Source organism: Hyperolius riggenbachi, chromosome 1 (genome assembly GCF_040937935.1).
Source record: "Hyperolius riggenbachi isolate aHypRig1 chromosome 1, aHypRig1.pri, whole genome shotgun sequence".
NCBI classification, from domain to species: Eukaryota; Metazoa; Chordata; class Amphibia; order Anura; family Hyperoliidae; genus Hyperolius; species Hyperolius riggenbachi.
The window spans coordinates 343,851,912-343,874,619 of record NC_090646.1 but is presented as its reverse complement, the minus strand read 5'-3'; the positions used below and the strand labels follow the sequence as shown (position 1 = coordinate 343,874,619).

General features: G+C 43.5%; 1 protein-coding gene across 1 annotated transcript in view; it reads left to right on the top strand.

Moving 5' to 3' along the window:
- WDR18 (WD repeat domain 18) overlaps positions 1–17,860 on the top strand; it is a 38,661-nt gene extending 20,801 nt beyond the window's left edge. Inside the window, exons 7-10 of the mRNA XM_068271228.1 lie at positions 3,594–3,718; positions 3,802–3,968; positions 16,893–16,961; positions 17,053–17,860. Coding sequence (XP_068127329.1) covers positions 3,594–3,718; positions 3,802–3,968; positions 16,893–16,961; positions 17,053–17,178 — 487 coding nt within the window. The 3' untranslated portion in view covers positions 17,179–17,860. The remainder of the gene's footprint in view (positions 1–3,593; positions 3,719–3,801; positions 3,969–16,892; positions 16,962–17,052) is intronic.
- The last annotated feature ends 4,848 nt before the right edge of the window (positions 17,861–22,708 follow it).

Genomic DNA, 22,708 nt, shown 5'->3' with positions numbered 1-22,708 from the left:
TTGAAAAATCGATCAGAATAATAATTGAAAATCAGATCGGACCTGTCGTAAATATTTGATTCAGCTCCTCTATCTGATGGGAAATTGCATGCGGTTTACCAAGGATAACTTCCAAGGCTCTGGCTGCTATGTGCTATCTATGCTGGGAGGGGGAGACACATTGATAAAGATGCTGATAATGCCATTGTGAGCATTCAGAGAAGTAAAGACAAACGCCCATTGCTGGAAACTTAACCCCTTACCACCACCTAAATAATATTATTTCAGCAAGGTGAATGCTAGAGTATACACTGAGTTGATGGCAACTCCCCTTTGCAGGAACATGGTCCAGTCCTGCAGGCCCCTCATTTTCTGTATCTGAAGATGTCAGATGATTTCACAACAGTGACACAAACAAGAACCTCATGACTTGTGTATATCTATGAAATCCAACCTGTAGGTCTTCAAAATACTACCACATAACTTAAAGAACAACGAGAAGACCTATTTAGGCCATATGAGATAATGATAATAATATTGTCACGTCAATGCTCCGGACACCAATGTCAAGTTCATATAGTTTTATTAGTTTAACAAGCAAATCTAAAAACAATTAAAATGCAACTCTCCTGGTCCGTGTCAGATGTAACTGGCACTACCCCTCACTTGGCAATAAGTATATACATACCACAAAATTAATTATACAGTCAATTATATCTCACCGGTACAGCAGAAACCCTATGAAATTCTGTTATAGTGTGACTCACACTACTTCCTGTGTCAAAAATACAAAGATATGTTGGGTAAATAAAGTGCACAAGTGCGTATTAACTGTGTGCATGCCTGCGCCCCACCATAAACAGTGCGGGCGCACGCATACACACAGTATGTGCAAAATCCATACGTGTCCCCTATGGACCTAAATCCTGTACAAAAGGTGCATATAAATGTCCCTGAGATGATATCGTGCTAACAATAAATACACACTAACAAAGTTACAAATACTACATAGGAAAACATCAAAACAAACAAACTTCAATATTAAAGTGCTTGGTGCACATCCATAGAAATACATACAATAAAGTGATCCGTGCAATCAAACTAGGGACAAGATCCCCTAGCCTCTCCAGAAGCAGCCGTTACGCTGCGACCGCGCAAGGCGTCCTCCTGGGTCCCCTCCTGGCTTCAGCTCTCTGGTAAGCAGGGCTCCTTTTGTTACACTGTGGGGATCTTGTCCCTAGTTTGATTGCACACCGTGGCGCAAGTGTCTAGTATAATATACTTTGCATGCAAATCATATTGGAAGCTAAAGTACCTCCTAGTTTAATAAATGTTAGCACTTGTCTTGGATGCAGGGCATGCATTTTTCAGTCTGGCAGAGGCGGTGTATGCCTGTGCGATTAACCATTCAATTGCAACATGTGTTTAGGGATGCGCAGCCTTCCCCCCCCCCCACCTTTCCTTAACTCTAACTATGTAACTGTCAGGTTAGCTGCTCCCAGCCCCTCCTCCTGAGTTTCCTGTTTGCATGATAAGTAGTAGCAGATTTGCATATGATTTGCATCTGAATTGAATGCGAAGTGTGCAGAAAGTCTATATAGGTGCTGCACACTGAGCTGGTGGTCATTTCAGATGCAGCCTTAGTGGTATGCGCTGGCGTTCTCCTTGCTGCTCTACCAAATGTAAGTTACACATTTTTTTGCATAGCTGCTCCCGAGGTTTTAAATTTAGGTTAGGTCACTTGCCCGGAGGTCTGCCTTACCGTGGCGCAAGTGTCTAGTATAATATACTTTGCATGCAAACCATATTGGAAGCTAAAGTACCTCCTAGTTTAATAAATGTTAGCACTTGTCTAGGATGCAAGGCATGCATTTTTCAGTCTGGCAGAGGCGGTGTATGCCTGTGCGATTAACCATTCAATTGCAGCATGTGTTTAGGGATGCGCAGCCTCCCCCCCCCCCCCCCCCACACACACACCTTTCCTAAGGCCCGGTTCACATTAGCGGTTGTTTGCCAAACGGACCGGATGACCTGACCGGATCCGGACCGGATCCGGATCGGAACCGTACGGTTCTGATCCGGATCCGATCCGGATCCGGTCAGGTTGCATCAGGTAGTAATCAGGATGCGATCCGGATCCGTTTGGCAAAGTTAACGTAAAAAAAAAAAAAAATGTTGGGGTCTGGGAGGTCAGCAGAAGGGGGACCTGTGGAATCAGGCCCTCTGCTGTTAGCACTCACCTCCACCTCCGACATGCTGCCAACATCCTGCCAACACCTCCAGCTCGTGCTGCTCCACTCCAAAATGCTTGCCCATGTGTCCCCAGCCAATATCGCCGCAAAAATCCGCATAGGAAGTGGGGTAGAACATCCGGATTTCTCAGCCAGTGTGTTGTGTGGCCTCCGGTTCCCATTTGTTTGTATTGGCCGGATGGTGCAGTCCGGCTCCGCCCCGGATACGGCTGCCGGAGGGGCCGGATGAAAAAATAGCGCATGTTGGAACGGAGGCCGGAGTCCGGATCCGGCCCGGATCCGGTCCGGCTCCGGTTCTGCAGAACGGACCCATGTGAACGGACGCATAGGCTTTAATTGCTATGCCGTGCGTCCGTTCCGTCCGTTCTGCAGGTGGTGCGGCTCCGGCACGGCGATTCCGGAGGGCCACCGCAAGTGTGAACCGGGCCTTAGATATAATTGACTGTATAATTAATTTTGTGGTATGTATATACTTATTGCCAAGTGAGGGGTAGTGCCAGTTACATCTGACACGGACCAGGAGAGTTGCATTTTAATTGTTTTTAGATTTGCTTGTTAAACTAATAAAACTATATGAACTTGACATTGGTGTCCGGAGCATTTACGTGACAATATTATCATTATCTCATATGGCCTAAATAGGTCTTCTCGTTGTACTTTAAGTTATGTGATTTCACAACACTGAGGCAGAGTTCTGTGAGGAAATAGCTCCTAGTACTTTTGGTTATGTGTGCCCTAATATACCAAATTTTAGGAAAAGTCATTTTTATCAATCGGTTTCCTTTAACCTGTGTCGTAATCCTCTGAAGTAAACCATTAGATTGCTCCAGGTCTGACTTCAGTGTAATTTCTCATTGCTATGAAGTTGCCTTTTTACTTATCTTTTGGAGTGAGGCTCAGGCCAGAGTCTTAAAGGGAACCTAAACTGAAAGGGATATGGATATTTCCTTTTAAACAATACCAGTTGCCCGACTCTCCTTCTGATCAATTTGCTGCAGTAGTGGCTGAATCACAGACCTGAAACAAGCATGCAGCTGATCCAGTCTGACTCCAGTCAGAGCACCTGAACTACATGCTTGTTAAGGGGCTGTAGCTGAAAGTATAAAAGACACAGGATCAGCAGGAGAATCGGGCAACTGGTATTATTTCAAAAGGAAAAATCCATATCCTTCTCAGTTTAGGTTCCCTTTAACTTTTTCCCACGCCTTCCTGGCTTGGCTACTTTTCTAGATTTATACTAAAACTGTTCTGGATAAAAAATAGATGTGACAGTGCATGTTCACCATTTGAAAAAGGGCTTGTTCACCATTTGTGAGTGATGCAAACATTATTAAGATCACGTTTCATTTTCTTTATTTATAGGGACCAGGTAACCTGTCTTTCCGTATCACTGGATGGGAGCATGCTGGTATCTGGATCTCATGATGAAACTGTCTGTGTTTGGGACATCCAGAGCAAGCAGTGTTTACGTACAGTCAACCACAGAGGTATCATCACCCTTCTCTTTGTGTGGCAGGTCAGAACTGTTTTGGAACTGGATTTTAATTTTCCTGGAAATTATTTTCCATAGGACCAGTGACAAACGCATTCATCATTCCTGCGCCAAGCAACATGTTACGACCAGACAGCAAGCCTAGCTTTCCCCTGCCTCGATTTAGTAAACATTTTCAGGGTGCTGAGGGCTATGAAGGTGCAGAAAACGATGGCATCATTCTTCGGCTTGGAAAGGAGCAACCTGTGAGTATTAAATAGGAGGGTTGTATGTGTTTTTTTGATGTTTAAAGAGTCACCATTAGTGTAAGAAAAAAGTCTATGTAACATATCACAACTATACAAGTCATTTTGTAACAGAATGGCATTACATATTCTCTTTCAGCTTCAGTCTGCTGCTGCTTTAAAAAAAATAGTGTGCCTCTTACGCCAGCCCCAGCCCATTGGCTAGGAGTGCAGCAAGCATTTCCCCACAAAAGAAATGCTGCACACATTGGCGTCAATTCACCAGAGGTTACCAACCTATTTATCTCTTGGGAGGTAATTTACCTCCTGTGATATCTCCAAATAGCAATTCTCCAGAACTATAGGGGAAAATATCGACAGAGAGAAATGCAAGAGATAAATGTGAGAGAAGTATGAGATAAGTAAGTGATAGTTAGTAGTTCACAATCACAATTCACCAGGGAAGAAAGGGGGTGTGGCCATTCGTTATTTTTTCATCTCTTTATCCCCTGAATGAACCTGGAGATATCGTGGTTTTCACACAGCAGCTGCGGCTGTGGAAGATGGAGCCTTTTGAGCTTACTCTGTTAGGCCTGGTGCACACCAAAAACCGCTAGCAGATCCGCAAAATGCTAGCAGATTTTGAAACGCTTTTTCTTATTTTTCGGTAGCGTTTCAGCTAGCATTTTGCAGTTTTGTGAAGCGTTTTTGGTGTAGTAGATTTCATGTATTGTTACAGTAAAGCTGTTACTGAACAGCTACTGTAACAAAAACCGCCTGGCAAACCGCTCTGAAGTGCCGTTTTTCAGAGCTGTTTGCGTTTTTCCTATACTTAACATTGAGGCAGAAATGCCTCCGCAATCCAAAATCTGCAGCAGCCCGGGAGTATGCGTTTCTGCAAAACGCCTCCCGCTCTGGTGTGCACCAGCCCATTGAAATACATTACCCAAGCGTATCCGCAGCCGCAAGCGGATCGCAAAACGCAGCCAAACCACTCTGGTGTGCACTAGGCCTTAGAGCTTGCTTCTATTATGAGGAGATGAAGGCGCAGGAGGAGGGTCTGTTTAATCGCCCCTCATATTTTTCGTGAGAGAACAGTTCTTGATAATTTTACTGAGACAGAGGTGGTGAAGAAGTTCAGACTCACTCGTGATATGATTTATGATATGATCCGGCAGTAAAAGGCGGGAATACTCTGGTCAGGTAGTGGTAAAACTCCGCCTCCTACCCACAATGCTTCACTTTCAAGCTTACAGAGAGGAAAAGTATCCCATGTAAATCATTAATACCGATTACCTGACTCTCTGCTTTCTCACACTTTCCTCATGCATATCTCTCCATTATCCCCTGCTATCGAACACTTTTCTCTCTGTCCTCTCACACTGGTGAATTGACTCCAGAGTGTTAAAATACCTCATGAGATAAACTACCTACCTTTTTTCTCTTAGTAAATCCTCTCTTTTGAATTGACGCCATTGTCACAGTATTGAAATGCCTCACACGCTACTATAAGTATGAATTGCAGCACATGCAAGTATTGGTACTCAACAGGCCTAAAAGCATGTGCCTCCTCCCCAGGCCTGGATATACATCACAGGAGCCTATAGGCACAGATGTCCCGGCACCCTAGTCTTCAACCTCCATGAACCTACAAACCACTGCACACCACAGGTGTGCTGGCTGGCTGAGCGGTCACCTGTCCTTTACTTCACTTGTCTGTCATAGGTAGCTACAGGTGTCTCTGAGCATTAGTTAGCCAGGGGTACCCTCAGTATTAAATTGCCTCCAACTGAAGTGAGGTCTCATCGGTGGAGTGCAGAGAGTCGGGTGAGTAACCTGTCAAATACACTTTACTCGGGACTCTGCTTAGAGAAGGAAGGAGGGAGGGAGGTGCTCGAGGAGCAAAGTGAGACGCCTTTCTATCATCAGGTGCCTGTAGGCACGTGCCATAGGGCTCATTTCCACTGTTGCGGTGCGGAATCGCCTGGATTCCACCGCGGACGAAATCGCATGCGGATGCGTTTCTGCATGCGGTTTTCCCCGCGATTTCGCATGCAATTTTGCATGGCTAAGAAGCAGGCGAATTTAACCATGTCACTGCCTGTGCAAAATTCCATAACATTACATGCGAAATCGCACGCAAAATCGCGGGGAAAACCGCATGACAAAGCCGCATGCGATTTCCCTATTTAAAACATTGCAGGTAATTCGCCCGCATTCCAGCCGCACGCGAAATCTGACGGCTCTGCCGTGCAGATTTCCCCCGCACACCAAAACGCACCCGCATGACGCACAAGTGGAAACAATCCCATCCACTTGTATTGCCTATGCGAATCCGCATGCAGTGCCCGCATGCAGATTCGCTATAGTGGAAACGAGCCCTTATGGTAAATCCGGCCCTGCTCCTCCCCATAATGCAGTGTTCTCCCCAGAATTTTTTTCCAGCCGGGTGGCATGAAAAATCAGCCGGGTGGGGATGGTCATGCTGATTGCCACTAGGTGGGTTATCGACAACGCGCCCTGACCCCCCCATAAAATTGACAGGCTAGGTTCCGTACTGGAATCTCTTAAAGGGATACTTAATTGAAGAAAAATTAGGCTAGTTATTTACCTGGGGCTTCTTCTAGCCCCTTAAAGTCCTCCTGCTGCCCTCATCGCCATTCCACGCTGCTCTCTTCCTTAGCCTCGCACCAACGTGATCATGCTGCCGTGGCCAGGAGCACTTTGCCTATACACAGTAGCAATTTTTCGTTACCCCGAAGTGCAGAACACTGCCGGTCACGGGAATGTGATGATGGAGGAGGCGAATGACACGTTGTGGCCATGCATGCAGCATTCAAAGGGGAATCACAGAGGTACAAAGCAGCAGCGCGAATGACTGCAAGACATTAGAACAATTTAAGAGGCTGGAAGAAGCCCCAGGTAAGTAGCTGGTCATTTTCTTTTAACAGGTAAAGTGTCTTTAAAGTTCTAACTACCCTTCTGCTGATTTGACAATGAAACTAGCAGCTTTTCCTATATACATGGGTGGTCCCAGTATGGGAAAGAGGATTTCTGGGCCATAGCATGATATTGATAAGCAGGCAGCTTATCCATATCATGCTATGGCACCAGATATCCCCACCACCCATGTACATAGGAAACATGGGGAAAAAAATCTTAGTAGTTTCATTTTCAAACCTGGCTGCTGGTTGTTACAACACTCAGTTACAAGGGATATTGCTGGCTATGTGGCTGTCAAGGGGCCAGGGTGCCTCACTAATCACTTTGTGTCTGCCTGCCTTTGTCCGTGGCTGTCAGTACAGCGTCTCACTCTCCCCCCTCAGACCAGTCTAGTCTGGCAAGAATCAGAGACCAGGGGACACAGTCACAGGACAGGATAATCAGGGGGTGAAAGGGTTAAGCATCTTGAAGTTCTAGCTGGCGGGAGGGTCTGCATTAGATAGTGAAACTCACTAACACAACACACAGCGGCTGGCAGAAGGATGAATACAGAGAGAGGAGGAGGAGAGCGTCTGGCTAAACATTCCACAGAGTACTGAGCCGCGCTTCCTCTCCGATCTCCTGCTCAGCTAAGCTGCGTGTGATGTCACCTGCATTCCCCGCCCCTCCATACAACTGCCGGGAGCTGAAGAGGAGGGCGGAGGCATCGTCCCTGAGTGACAGCGGCTGGCTGCAATGATACAGCCGCCGCTGCTCACTAATGAGCGACACAGAACGGGACAATTTCACCCCGGCGCTCAGAGGAGATCAGCCGGGCGCTCGGAGGAGATCAGCCGGGCGGCGCGCCCTGGTAAATGGCCCTGGGGAGAACACTGTAATGTACCCACATTATTTCGTTAGATTAGATCCTATAGATTGTAAGGTCACAAAGGCAGGGCTCTCTCAAACTTTTGTGTCTTTGAATTTATTATTTTGTATCTTGCGATACATTTTATTCATTGTGTTACATTAGCCACTGGATTTACCAATTCTGTATTTTGTACCAGTGTCTATATTTGGTGTACACCATTGTCTGTAGATTACGCCCATCTGTTCCTGCCTGCACCGCCCATATTTCAATATGCCCCCTTTGCTGTAGCCTGCACCTCCCCTCTGCTTACATTTCAATATTTAAAATGCCTTCTCTGCTGCTTGCACCCCCGCCCCTTATTTAATTATGCTTCCTCTGCTGCTCAGCCTGCACCAGCTACAAAAAAAAATTCTATCATGTTTGGTTAGTGCTACCTTTGTTCCTATTTGTGCTGCTTTCATTTTGAAGATAATAGCACTCATTATTTCCAAAGACAACACAGTCACCCAGCCCCCATACAACAACCTACAGACATGAAACTGGTATTGGTGGGTAGTGCGATGCATGTGCTCATTTTGTGCTGAAAAAAATCAACATTCTATCTTTTATAGTTTCTGAGATATTCATTTGTTTTTAAAGGTCGAAAGTTCACTTAGCCCCCCTACAACATCGCAAAGGCTGAGTGAGCCTGAGTGAACTTTTGACTTTGGGCAAAAACATTATTAAGAAAGGAATGAATAATTTCGGACTGGACTCTTTTTACTCAAATGTAAAATTAAAGCTGAGACATCCCCCCCACAATGATGGCTCTTGTACATCGTCGTATTATCTTTTGGCAGACACCTATGTCATTTCCCGTCAAAAAATGACTTGCTGGTTGAATAAAAGTAACTTTAAGTCAAAATTTGCATGGGGTGTGAATAATTATGGGCAGCACTATACATAAAATTTGCTAGTCATGATCATGTGCTAAAGCAGGATGTGATCACAGCAAATCAGTTTTGCAAAGAAAATGTTATTCATCAGATCAGGCAACCTTATTCCGTTGTTCTATGGTCCAGGTCTGATGCTCAAATGCCCACAGGCACTTTTGGCAGTGGTGGGGTTCAAAATGGGTACTCTTGACTTGTCTGCAGCTATGCAGTTACATATGCAGCAAGCGGTTTCACACTTTTTTTTCTTCTGGCCTAATTAATTTTACAAGCTATTTATGCTACTTTACTTATTTTGTGGCATGTGGCCAGACAGGCTAGCCATCATATGGGCCTTGGGTGCCCATGACCATGCAATTGCTTCTCCATTTGTCCTTTCACATTAGGAAGACATTTGCTAACCAATAAATAAGAGGAATACACCGCAAGACCTGCTGTTTTTAAAATGCTCTGACACAATTTTTGAGCCATCAACCACTGGCTGTTGACAAGTGATTCACGTCCTTACACTTTCCCATTTTCCATGCTTGTATCTTATCCTTCAAGAACTGACTGTTCAATTGCTGCCTAATATATCGCCCCCCCCTCGTTGGGTGCCATTTCAGCAGTCAAACAATTAACGTCACTTCAGTGCTTTCATGGTTGTGTCTGATGGTGGTTTGTGTAGTTGACGTCTTTATTGTTAGTTTCAGTGGACAAGACAAAGAACATTAATGTCGCGCTTTTTTCCTAGCGGACCCAAAGCACCAGAGCTGCAGCTACGAGGGCGTGTTCTACAGGCAGTAGCAGTGTTAGTCTTACCCAAGGTCTCCTACTGAAAAGGTGCAGGCATACTGAACAGGAAGAGCTGAGATTCGAACCCTGGTCTCCTTTGTCAGAGGCATTTTAATACTGTATACCAAATTTTATGTTTCACTCATCTGAGAATATTAACCTATTTTGGTTCCTGGACGTAGGACTCCCGGCCACGGATTCGGTAGCCAAGGAATCAATGTATCGGGCTATGGAGCCCGATCACTGATTCCTCTCCCCCGCTGAAAAAGCGACAGCTTCTCTCGGAAGCTGCGCCTTTTCTGGCCGTTCCCTTCCCAATGTGTCACTCTAAGCGCGTGCTACGCTTAGAGTGACGTCATGTAAACATACTCATAGCCGCCATCTTGTGGCCAAAAAGTAATACTACACCTGAAAAAAAAAAAAAGAATTAACACACATTTACATTATAAATCTATTGTTTACCTCTCACCCTCCCAAAAGTACCCAAATAAAATGTTTACTATAAAAAAAAAATCCATTACAATAAAAAAAAAATGTAAATATTTACCTAAGGGTCTAAACTTTTTAAATATCAATGTAAAGATCAAATATTTCTATATTTTTTTTTTTTATTTTAAACTTGTAAATAGTGATAGATGCAAAATGGAAAAAATGCACCTTTATTTCCAAATAAAATATTGTCGCCATACATTGTGATAGGGACATAATTTTAACGGTGTAATAACCGGGACATATGGTCAAATACAATACGTGAGTTTTAATTATGGAGGCATGTATTATTTTAAAACTATAATGGCTGAAAACAGAAATAATGAATTTTTCCATTTTTTTCTTATTCTTCCTGTTTAAATGCATTTACAGTAAAGTGGCTCTTAGCAAAATGTACCCCCCAAAGAAAGCCTAATTGGTGGCGGAAAAAACAAGATCTAGATCAGTGCATTGTGATAAGTAGTGATAAAGTTATAGGCTAATGAATGGGAGGTGAACATTTCTCACGTGAAAACGGCAGAACCTGAATGGGTTAAAGAGACTCCGTAACAAAAATTGCATCCTGTTTTTTATCATCCTACATGTTCCAAAAGCTATTCTAATGTGTTCTGGCTAACTGCAGCACTTTCTACTATGACAGTCTCTGTAATAAATCAATGTATCTTTCCCCTGTCAGACTTGTCGGCCTGTGTCTGGAAGGCTGCCAAGTTCTTCAGTGTTGTGGTTCTGCTATGAACTCACCCTTTCTGGCCCCTCTATGCACACTGCCTGTGTGTTATTTAGGATTAGAGCAGCTTCTCTCTTCTCTCTTATCTTTTACAAGCTGGATAAATCTTCCTCTGAGTTGGCCGGGCTTTCACATACTGAGGAATTACAAACAAGGGCAAAGCTGTTTGCAAGAGGAAAAGAGCAGCCTGAAACTTCAGTGCATGGGGGAAAGAAACACACAAATGATCTCTTGAGATTCAAAAGGAATGCTGTATACAGCCTGCTTATGTATGGATGTATTTTCTATGTGTGGACATACTGTACATCAACCTACTTCCTGTTTTGGTGGCCATTTTGTTTGTTTACAAACAAACTTTTTAAAACTGTTTTTAACCACTTTTAATGCGGCGAGGAGCGGCGAAATTGTGACAGAGGGTAATAGATGTCCCCTAACGCACTGGTATGTTTACTTTTGAGCAATTTTAACAATACAGATTCTCTTTAAGGATGTTCAAATATTATTATTTAGTATTTACTGTATATAGTGCAGATATCTTCCACAGCGATGTACAAGGTATATTGTCTTGTCATTTAACTGTCCCTCAGAGGGGCTCACAATCTAATCCCTACCATAGTCCTATGTCAATGTTTGTATCGTAGTCTAGGGACAATTTACAATGAAGCCAATTAACTTATCTGTATGTTTTGGGTTGTGGGAGGAAACCCTTGCAGATACAGGGAGAACATACAAACTCCTTGCAGATAATGCACTGACTGGTATTCAAACTGGGGATCCAGCGCTGCAAGTCAATAGTGCTAAACACTACAACACCAAGCTCTCCCCAGGCTCTTTTAGCCGGATGCTCCACCCAGCTAGTTTTGGTGAGCACCCGGCTATTATCAGCTCACCTCCTCCTATGCTTTAGGCAGAGTTGCGCACAAAAGCACCGGCCCTGCATTCTCTCATCTTGCCCCACCCGGCTACTTTTTCATGCCACCCGGCTGGAAAAATAATTCTGGGGAGAACACTGCACATATATATTAAGATCAAAACATTTGCATAATACAAGTGCTTAAAAGTGTGGGTCCACTTTACAGAAGAAAAATCCAATCCTATACCCATATTTTAAGTATTTGTATTATGGAGACCTAAAAGATCTGTTTTCTCTGGTGCTCTGCATATTTTGAGTGCAATAGCAGCTTGGCATTCCTACCACATGTTTCAGAGATTGGAGTTAATTACTCCAACTTATGCATAACAGCAGAATGTGCCCTCCCAAAATTAGGGAAACTATGTAAACAGATGGGTGAAATTTTACTCGTGTTTTGGGCGGACATCTATACCCGAGACACAAACTGTATATGGCTTGGTGTAAAATTACCCAGAACTCATTTGTCAGTCTCCTTAGTTTTCCTGCACGTTTCGCTAGAAAGTTATAGCAACTGTACACAGAAAGTGAAAGATATTTAAAGGCCCTCAGTTACGGAAAGGCTTGTGTAATGAGCACATTTTATTATATAGATTTTTCTACGAAGTGGTTCTTTATTTATCAAGCTGAAACACAAAAGGAGAATAGCTCTGGGCAAAGCCAGGAGACCTGCAAAAAAATCCCGTCTAATATTGTCAATTAAAAAAAGGATTAATTCCACATATTTGCAAATGCACGCGAATCTGTGGGGGTACAACATACCTTGTGTATATCTCCCTCAGACTCCTTTTAGCATCCTAAAAGTATGCAGAAAAACAAAAGAGCGCAAAATTGGATATGTAGTGCAGCCAGAGGCAGGGGCCAGACCCGTGGCCTGGATTGAGAAATGGTTATAGATGGTGGATAGCCTTAGCACACTGGTGAAGGAATGTAAGCCCACTAAATCATCTGTGTGGCATAAAGTGCAGAGGTAGTTGGGGTAATACAGTACCTCCTCCTGTAGTTACATCAACAAACGGACCAAAAGATGTACCGGTGGATTTTGACAAGCTCCTTTCATCAGCAACAACTTCCTGCAATCCTGAATGGACAACCGCTAATGGACGGCAACAGATGTAGACCCAGTCGGCACAGCCCGGCGTCGCACTGCCAGTGCTTCCTGATCACATGATGGCCAACTTCCTCTCTGTGGCTCCACGCGTTCCACCGCGCATATCTCCTCCTTCACCAGCAATGAGTCTGCTGCGACTGGTGTCTGGGGTATAGTAAAAGAAAATGGTGCACACTGTGGCGCTTGGAAGAACTACACGAAGTGATGAACTTACCCATTAATCATCTTGTTTATTTGCATATCAGAGACATAGTAGCTGCACTCCCAACTGTTGCCAATAGTAGGAGCTTGTCAAAATGCCACACAGGTGATATAGTGGGCTTATGATCTTTCACCAGTGCACCGAGGCTATCCACCATCTATAATCCTCCTAAAAGTATGATGGGTATTACAGTACACAAATATGACACTGGCTCGCATGGAGGCTGCCATTCACCTCCCCATAGGAAACCAGCACTGCCAGTTCTTGCTGCAGAATCCAAGGTAATAACCAATGCTAAAGGCCACACCCAGATAGGCAATTAGTCTAATGCTGAAATAATGCTGTTTCCTGCAGGTTTGCTAGAGTTCTATTAATACTGATGGATATTTAAAGGCATTTGGCTCCTGTATATTATATCTGGAATTCTTGGCTTCTGTTATACCTCCTACATGTAATCAAATAGTGCAACTTTTATAATTGTGTTATGAGGATAATTGCCTTGTATTTGGCAAATGTTTTGATTTTAAGACAGTATATGTTTATGTAGCTGTTTAGTCTAAAGGACCACTATCGCGAAAATCGTAAAATACATGTAAACGCATACAAATAAGAAGTATGTTTCTTAGAGTAAAATGAGCCATACATTACTTTTTACTTATGTTGCTGTCACTTACAGTAAATAGTAGAAATCTAACAGAACCAACAGGTTTTGTACTAGCCCATCACCTCATGAGGGGTTCTTAGGGTTTTCTTTATTTTCAAAAGCACTTAATGAATGTCAGTTGCTCCCTCCGACTGCCACAAAAAGTGTACGGTTAGCAGGGAGGTTGTCCAGCATCTTTGTATAAATCATTTTCAGGGAGGGTCTTTAAAAAGAATAAAAGCGATGCTGAGAATCCCCCATGAAGACGTGGGCTAGTCAAAAACCTGTCAGATATCTAATACCTACTGTGACAGCAGCATAGTAATTTAGAGCTCATTTTACTCAGGAAGAAGTGTACTTTTTATTTGTATATGTTAGCATGTATTTTAAATTTTCCAGTTTTTCGCGTAAGTGGTCCTTTAACTACAAAAGGGCATTCAGCTCAAGTAAGGCTTATTTACCTTGTACAGAATGTCATAGAATGTTGTACTAAATTGTTGCTTTTCTGATTTATTAATTTATTTGGTTAAGCACTTAAAATATATATTAAGTATTTTTTTTAATGTGGAAAATGTTACCACAAATAAAAATGCAGTAATAAAGGGCTTTTAAAGCATGTATATTGCTGCCAGCCTGTCCCTTCTGCAGCCTGTGTGTCTATTCAGTTCAGCATAAACTGTCCTTTGTACAAGTTGTAAGCCGAAAAAGCAGGTGGTTCCTAACTGCATCAAGAGACAAAGCAGTCAGATGGAAAATTCCACCATAGCCAGTAGCTTGTTGCACATTCTTCGACTAGGACAGAAGATGGAGATGTCAGCATAGACCTCACACAGATGGCTGAAATAATCATGAATGACAGTTAATTGCTGTCAAGTCTCATACCTGTACATACACTGAAGTACTGTTAACACAACATAGCTATCTGTCACTAAATAAATAAAAATCTACATCTCCCCCGGGTGAGTTAGAATCAAGTGTTTTGAGTAGTGACCAAACTTGTTATTGCTGTTTGTCTCTTTGAGAGATCTACCCTCATCTCCAGACCCTATATAGTCACTAGGAACTCTACTTATTTGTGATGTCATTACATATAAATGACAAAGTATAAAGTGAACCTTAGGTGAAAACAAATGTGTCCATTTGCTTACCTGGGGCTTCTTCCAGCCCCCTGAAGACCTCCTGCTCCTTTGCCATGATTCTGCACTCAGTCGTTCCTCTGCAGTCCCCCTCCGTAATCCGCGGGGCTGGCCGCGTGCGTCCTCTATTGTGCTTCCGTGATGGGGAGCATCCTGCGCATGCTTGGTAGCAATTTTTGCTTACTGCGCAAGCGCAGAGCGCTCCCAGCCATGGTAATTTAGGAATACTTTAACCACTTTGTCCTCCTTGACGTATAAAAACGTCAAGGAGGACAGGCGCGCTCCCGCGGCCGATCGCGCGCGTGCACGCGCACTCCCGGCCGCGGATTCGGTAGCCACGGAATCAATGTATCGGGCTATGGAGCCCGATCACTGATTCCTCTCCCCCGCTGAAAAAGCGACAGCTTCTCTCGGAAGCTTCGCTTTTTCTGAAGCTATGTCCCTCTAAGCGTACATTGCACGCTTAGAGTGACGTGAACAAAATCGAGATTGCCATCTTGTGGCCAAAAGTAAAACTACAAGTAAAAGTTAAAAAACATTACAATACACAAATATTTCCCCAAATAAAACACTTTTATATCCCACCCTCCCAAAAATGCCCACATAAAATGTTTAATTAAAAAAAAAAAAAAAAAAAATTACTATTAAAAAAAAAACAAACACATAAATATTTACCTAAGGGTTTAAACTTTTTAAATATCTATGTAAAGATGAAATATTTCTCTCTTTTTTTTTTTTTTTTTTTTTTTATAAGCTTGTAAATAGTGATGAATGCAAAACGGAAAAAATGCTCTTTTATTTCCAAATAAAATATTGTCGCGATACATTGTGATAGGGACATAATTTAAAGGGGTTCTTCCGCGAAATAGAAAAAAAAAAAAAGTGGTTTATTTATAAACTATTAAAAATCCTCTTCAAATAGTGTGAAAAGTGTTTTTAAAAAATGAATAGTTTCATCAAAGTAACACGTAATGTAATCAGTGACAGATGTCGGCCAGGGAGGCTAATCCATTTGTTAGGGGTTTTTTTTTTTGTACTATAATATCACAAACATAACTGCTGCGTACCTAGTTGACAGTTCTGTAGTCCGTTGCTGTCAGGAATGGCTCTTACAATTAGAATAACGGCTGTTATCTCCCGGAGCTCTGCGCAGTTATTTATTTTAGTTTCACGGAGGGAGAGCGAGGACCCCGGAAGCAATGAATCAGGCAGAGGGAGAGCAGCTGATCAGTGAGAACGTAATTTGTTGACGTCGTTGCCCGGCAACCAGACTACGGCGTGTATGCAGAATCCTCTTTATCTCCTGAAAGCGAGTGATCTCTTTGTCGCTGCAAGATTTATGGGTTTGTGTTTTCTTATTAACTTTTAGCTGCCTGGAGAACTCCACACAAACCAATAAATCTTGCAGCGACAAAGAGATCACTCGCTAGAGGATTCTGCATAGACACCCTACGTTCTCACTGATCAGCTGCTCTCTCTCTGCCTGATTCATTGCTCCGGGGTCCTCTCTCTCCCTCCGTGAAACTAAAATAAATAACTGCGCAGAGCTCCGGGAGATAACAGCCGTTATTCTAATTGTAAGAGCCATTCCTGACAGCAACGGACTACAGAACTGTCAACTAGGTACGCAGCAGTTATGTTTGTGATATTATAGTACAAAAAAAAAAAACCCCTAACAAATGGATTAGCCTCCCTGGCCGTCATCCGTCACTGATTACATTAGGTGTTACTTTGATGAAACTATTCATTTTTTAAAAACACTTTTCGCACTATTTGAAGAGGATTTTTAATAGTTTATAAATAAACCACTTTTTATTTTTTTCCTATTTCGCGGAAGAACCCCTTTAAACGGTGACAAATGGGCAATTACAATACGTGGGTTTTAATTATGGAGGCATGTATTATATTAAAACTATAATGGCCGAAAACTGACAAATAAGGAATTTTTTCATTTTTTTTCTTATTGTTAAAATGCATTTACAGTAAGGTAGCTCTTAGCAAAATGTACCCCCCAAAGAAAGCCTAATTGGTAGCGGAAAAAACAAGATCTAGATCATTTCATTGTGATAAGTAGTGATAAAGTTATAGGCTAATGAATGGGAGGTGAACATTGCTCGGATGCATAAAGTGAAAACGACTGAGAGCTTAAGTGGTTAATATTACTATAAGCATGCTACATTCTATCTTCATCTTCGTGTGACATTCTATAATATGTATACTTATTTTAGGGTGCAGAAGACACCTATCTGCAACGGGCAGAACATCTTCACCAACTTCTTGGCGAAAGTGAAGGCAAAGTGAGTTCTTCAGTCTGTGTGTCGCTGTGCTTAACTGAATTGTTTTTGGTTACCGAGTTTACTTACATTGTGTTTCCTCATCTCCACTTAGAATCTATCGGGTATGGTTGAGCAGCTCCGTGCTCGCACAGCAGAACTGGAAGAGGAATTGAGCATGGTGCGGAAGATAAACAAAGACCTCTTTGATTTCTCAGCCAATATTATAACCAAACCCTGAAGGATCATCTAGAAAACACACTAAAACGTGGACTTTTTTTTTTTTATGTATATAATACTCATTTTAAAATGTTTTTCTTGAAGCCTAGGTAGACCTTAAATAGGATTGCTGCCTGATAAGAATTATCAGTTTGTATTGGTCCCCAATAGGTTATTTGGGGTAACAAAACGTTCATAATTCACACATTTCAGTAGTGTGTGTTTGTATATAGCCAGGTTTAATTTACATGGCTTGATATGTCAGTCATGGCTCCTGTGAACACCCAGGAAAATTACCATGAGATAAATTGTACCTTTAAAGAGTCTGAAGCCTTTAAAAATATCTATTTTTACTTACAATTCCTCTAGAGTAGTATGGCGCTAGCTGAAAGGCCGCTATCCCGTGGCTGAGTGATGTCTCTTTCCCCCCAAATCCCCGAGGCAAAATCCGGGGATCACTTCCTGTTAGATGCAGAGCTTTCCGCTGTAGCTCTGCCTCTGCTGTGTTAATCTGCTCCGATCGCCGCCTTTCCCCGTCCCTCTGTCTTCACAGAGAGGGACGGGAGGAGGCGGAGATCCGCACGCACATTGAGGCGCCTGAGGCAGAGCTACAGCTAAAGCTCTGCCTCTCCAGGCAGCAAAATCCACGACCAAGAAAGTCATGCATTTTTGCCCCGGGGATTTGGGGGAAAGAAGCATCATTCAGCCACAGAATAGCGGCGTTTCAGCTAGCGCCATACTACTCAACAGGAATTGTAAGTAAAAATAGATTTTTTTTTTTTAAGGCTTCAGTCTCTTTAAGGGGAAAAAAATGCCCTGAGGCAGATACTTGCCTGTTGCCTCAATAGGGGGTAGCCTCTGAATAATCCAGAGGCTTACCCTCACCTCCCTCATAGCTTGTCATTCCAGTGCTGGCACCCTCTGAAACTATTCAGCAAGGGCATGTTGAATAGGTTCATGCAGCCACCAGTGTAGGAGTGCAACCACACTGCACAGGCTCAAGGTGGCCCATTCCTGCATGGCTTTGTCCACCAAGCATGAACAGTTCCATGCTGCTGTTCTTGCGCAGTGCACTTGCACAGTGTGGCCACGGACGGGAGCGCAGCTGCAAACTTTCATAGGGTCCCAGTCAGCGGTGGTGGTCTAGAAGGGGATGTGGGAAAACTCTTAATTTTTTTGCTCCCTAAGGTCACAAGTTTAAAATAAGATGTTTAGGCATTGTGGAGTATTTCAGAAGACAATGAATGCATTGTTCAATGCTCTAATTTTAGTGGACTGAACCATTGTCAGCTATTTACTTGCACTGGATTTTGTGCATCCGCTGTTCTCATTATACTCTTGTTAAAAAAACGCCATTTTTACAGTAGAATTGTATAATGACATTTTAGTGTTGTATACAGAGTTTGTGTAAGTAGGAAGCATTTGGTAGTACAGGTGTATTGTGTGTGTGTGTGTGTGTGTGTGTGTGTGTGTGTGTGATAGTTTACAACATATCACCTTAAAAACTGTAAATGTATCTTTTTTTCCCAAAATTACAATCTTTGGACATGGCGTAGAAAATGTTATGTAACAAAACTTGGACAATATTTAAGTTGTTAGCAATACAGAATCTCATTTCTATCTTTTTTTGTAATAAACTTTGTTCCAGTTTTTAATGATTTTCCCCCCCGAGTTTTAATGAAGAATGTGATTGTAACCTGTTCACACAAGTTAGATATATAATTGCACATGTCCAGTCTGTGCCTCAGTCCTGCAAGCTGGACGTACAGGCACTACCTGTCATTTTGTGGCGGGTGCATGCACATATCCGCCACTTGTTCACGGTGGAACTTAGAGGGGAGGGATTGGTGATGGGGAACATGGGGTTACATTTTATGAGGTATGCAAGAGTGACAATTGGTACACGGACTCCTTTAGAATCTACGAAGGCAAAGAGAGTGTTTTGCAGCCAGCTGGGCGCCCACAATACATTAACACTAGTGGGGAAACTTTTTAAGGAGCTGATAAATCCACTTCTCCACTGAGGCTACCACCTGTACGCTGACAATTACTTCTCGAGCATACCCCTTTTCAAATTTCTCCACTTAGACCAGACTGGTACTTGTGGGATGTTGAGGGCAAACCGTTTAGACCTCCCACAACAGGTGGTGATTGAAAAGTTGAATAGAGGAGAGTCCTAAGGCCTCAGGTGTGATGAGCTCCTTGCACTCAAGTACCAGGACAAGAGGGAGGTGAAGATATTGACATTGATCCACATTGAGGCTACAGTTCCTGTCACAGCAAGAAGGGAGCAGACTGTAAAGCCAGAGGCAATAATGGACTACAACACGAAGATTGGAGCAGTGGACTTAGACCAGATGTTGTCTCCTTATTTGCTGAAGAGAAAGCAGAGGGCCTGGTATAAAAATGTAGCGTTTTACCTGTTCCAGATGGCAATGTGTAACACATTTGTTGTCTACAAAAAAGTGCCAATGGAACAGCTTCTTGCATTTCGGGGAGGAAGTCCTCAAGTCCCTCATTTTTAACTGCCCAAACTTCACAACAAATTGATCCAATTAATTTGGAAAATACAATAAGATTGAAAGAATGTTAATTTCCTGCTGCAATCCCCCCAAATGATGAACCCCAGAGAATATGCAGAGTATGTGCCAAATACATGGACTTCTGCCCAGAATGCCCCTCAAAGCCAGCACTGTTTTGAGACACACCCACACTCACCAATTATTAGATGTCATATTTATTTTCTTTGAGGGCCGGGTGTGCGTAGGGACCTGATGTGGCAGCGCTGTCTCCAGCGCCGGAGGAGAATGTTAGGAGGCTGTAGATGATGCTGATGTAAGCGAGCAAATTTCTCTTTAGCTGTTACGGATACCAAGACTCAGAAGCCTAGGAATATCCTTGGGGGAGGAAACCGGTTTTAAAGGGGAAGCCCCATCTGTACCTGATTTTGGGGGCCAGGAGCACGGACGTTAAGGGCCTCCTCTCTCGATGCTTAGCTAGGATGAGACAAGAAATATCCTGGAAGACTTTAGGAAAAAAATCCAAAATTTCAATTGATAGTTCCTGGTTTTGAACAGATTGGCCTCCTTTGTGGAATAATAATGACAGCGAAGGATAATATTCCAAGGGAAATCCTCATCTTTGGATTTTGAAGATACTGCCCTGTGTATTCTGTCGAGTCGAAATTCCTTGTCTGATAAATCTGGCAGAAGTGAGCGGAAGAAAGCCTGTGCAAATTCAGCAAGGTCTGTCAACTGATTCTGGAACCGATCTGATTCGCAGATTGTTCCTGTGAGTCCTGTTGTCATGATCTTCCAGAATATCCTTCATGTGTGCCATCTCAGTCTTCAGTTCAGCTATGTCAGCCTCTGGTTGGTGGCAGTGGGCTTTGCATTCGTCAAGGCCTTCCTCCAGAGTATTAACTCTGTCCTCCAGTGCTATGATTTCAGCTTTGATCTCTATCACTATTTTGGGACAGAAAGACACTGCAGAGCTCTTTGTGATCTGTTTTCCGGGTTTAAAAACCCACTCCTATTGACTTGCATTAAAAACAAAAACTATGGAGCTGCCTCTGCCTGGCTAGCCTCTCAGGTCCTCCCCATCTATGTGCTCCCCCAGGCCATGCAGAGTGTTACAGCAGTGTGTCCAATCCACCTGTTTGCCTTCTCCTATGTCTACTCTCACATCGCTGCCGGAACCTGTACCCCGCGACCCAAGTGACACTTGTGTGGCCTCAAACATGACCTCAGGTCATGGAGTACAGGTGCCCCAGAGGTGATAAAGAGAAGACACAGGACACAAGTGTGTTGACAGGTGAGCTTAAACTCCGCAGGAACACTCACAATGGATGACCCTGGAGGAAACCCATTTTATTCTCGAAATTGAAAGCAGTTACTGCCACAAACCCGATCACACCCTTTTCGAGCAACATGTTTCTAGCGTGTCGGATCAATAGTTTTGATGCATTTCGGCCAGAATTTACAATTGGGTGTCTGCGTTGCAGCATCAATCCCTGGCAGATTTGGAAGAAATGCCTGAGAAAATCAAGTAATGTATGGGCACTTTAATGGCTATAAATGGATGACCATTCCATTCAAAGAAACGTGTCCATGGAAGGTGGAGTTATTTAGTACTGTTGGTTGGCAGCTTGTAAACTCTCAAGTTGAGAAAGTAAGCTGATTTTGCTTTACAAAAACATTTTGCGGAAGAGCCAATCTAATTTCCAGTGTGAAATATTAGAACCCTACATGCACCTAATCTGTGGCAGCAATTTGTTCATAAAATTGTATGATTTGCTAAAATAGACCAGTGGGTTCAGCAAGTGGGTGAAGCCCCATAACACCAACACTGGCTTCAGCCTCTGCTCTCTACAAGTTCATCAACCAAGCAAACCTTTGGATGGCAAACTGCTAAGGGCCCATTCACACGTGTAAATGCGTGGGTGATTTTACCGCGATTATTGCAGTACAATCAATCCAGAATTGCGGGGCAATCCCCAATGGCCTGTTTTTGAGGGTGCGGCCTGGCACCGCTGCCGCCAATCCATAGTCTGAAACCGGCGTGAATGTTTTATCTCTTCTCAGTGGCAGTCTGCTAGGAGTTCCATCTATTGACCCTTTTCCATCTCTCTCCTGCCCCGAGAAGTTGTTTTCTGCCGGGTGAGGTTTACTATATTCCGGACGTCCTGACAAGACAGAAGCTGTCGCTTGCATCCCTGAAAATAACTCAGGCAGCCAAATAAAAAAAGATAAACATCTGGTTATTGATAAGTTTGCACCGTAAATACACGTTTATCTCATCACATCACGTCACCTTGTGTAGACTTTTCAACTTGGACAAAAAAGGCTTGGTGTGTTTATATGGCTGGTTTGAGGGCATGAGCTCTATAAATTAACCACTTAAAGGAAAACTTAAGTCAAATAAAAAAAAATGACATTTACTCACCTGGGGCATCCCTCAGCACCCCGAAGCTGGATGGTGCCCTCGCAGCCCCGCTCCGATCGTCCTGTCCCCGCCGGCGGCTACTTCCGGTTCGGCGACAGCCGCCGACAGGCTGGGAACGCGGCTGATTTTCCGCGTTCCCAGCCGCTGCTATCACCCTCTATGCTGCTATAGCGTATATATAGACGCTATAGCAGCATAGAGGGTGATAGCAGCGGCTGGGAACGCGGAAAATCAGCCGCGTTCCCAGCCTGTCGGCGGCTGTCGCCGAACCGGAAGTAGCCGCCGGCGGGGACAGGACGATCGGAGCGGGGCTGCGAGGGCACCATCCAGCTTCGGGGTGCTGAGGGATGCCCCAGGTGAGTAAATGTCATTTTTTTTATTTGACTTAAGTTTTCCTTTCAGGACAGCAGTGTTAAGCACTACTAGTGACCAGGCCATTTTTTACTAAATGGGCCACTGCAGCTTTAAGGCCTCGCTGCAGGGCCGCACAACTTAGCACTCAAGTGATTCCCCCCCCCCCCCCCCCCCCCCCCCTTTTCTGCCCTTTCAACAGAGCTCTCTGTTGGGCTAAAATCGCTGCCAGCATGTTTTTTATTTTTTTTTATAAA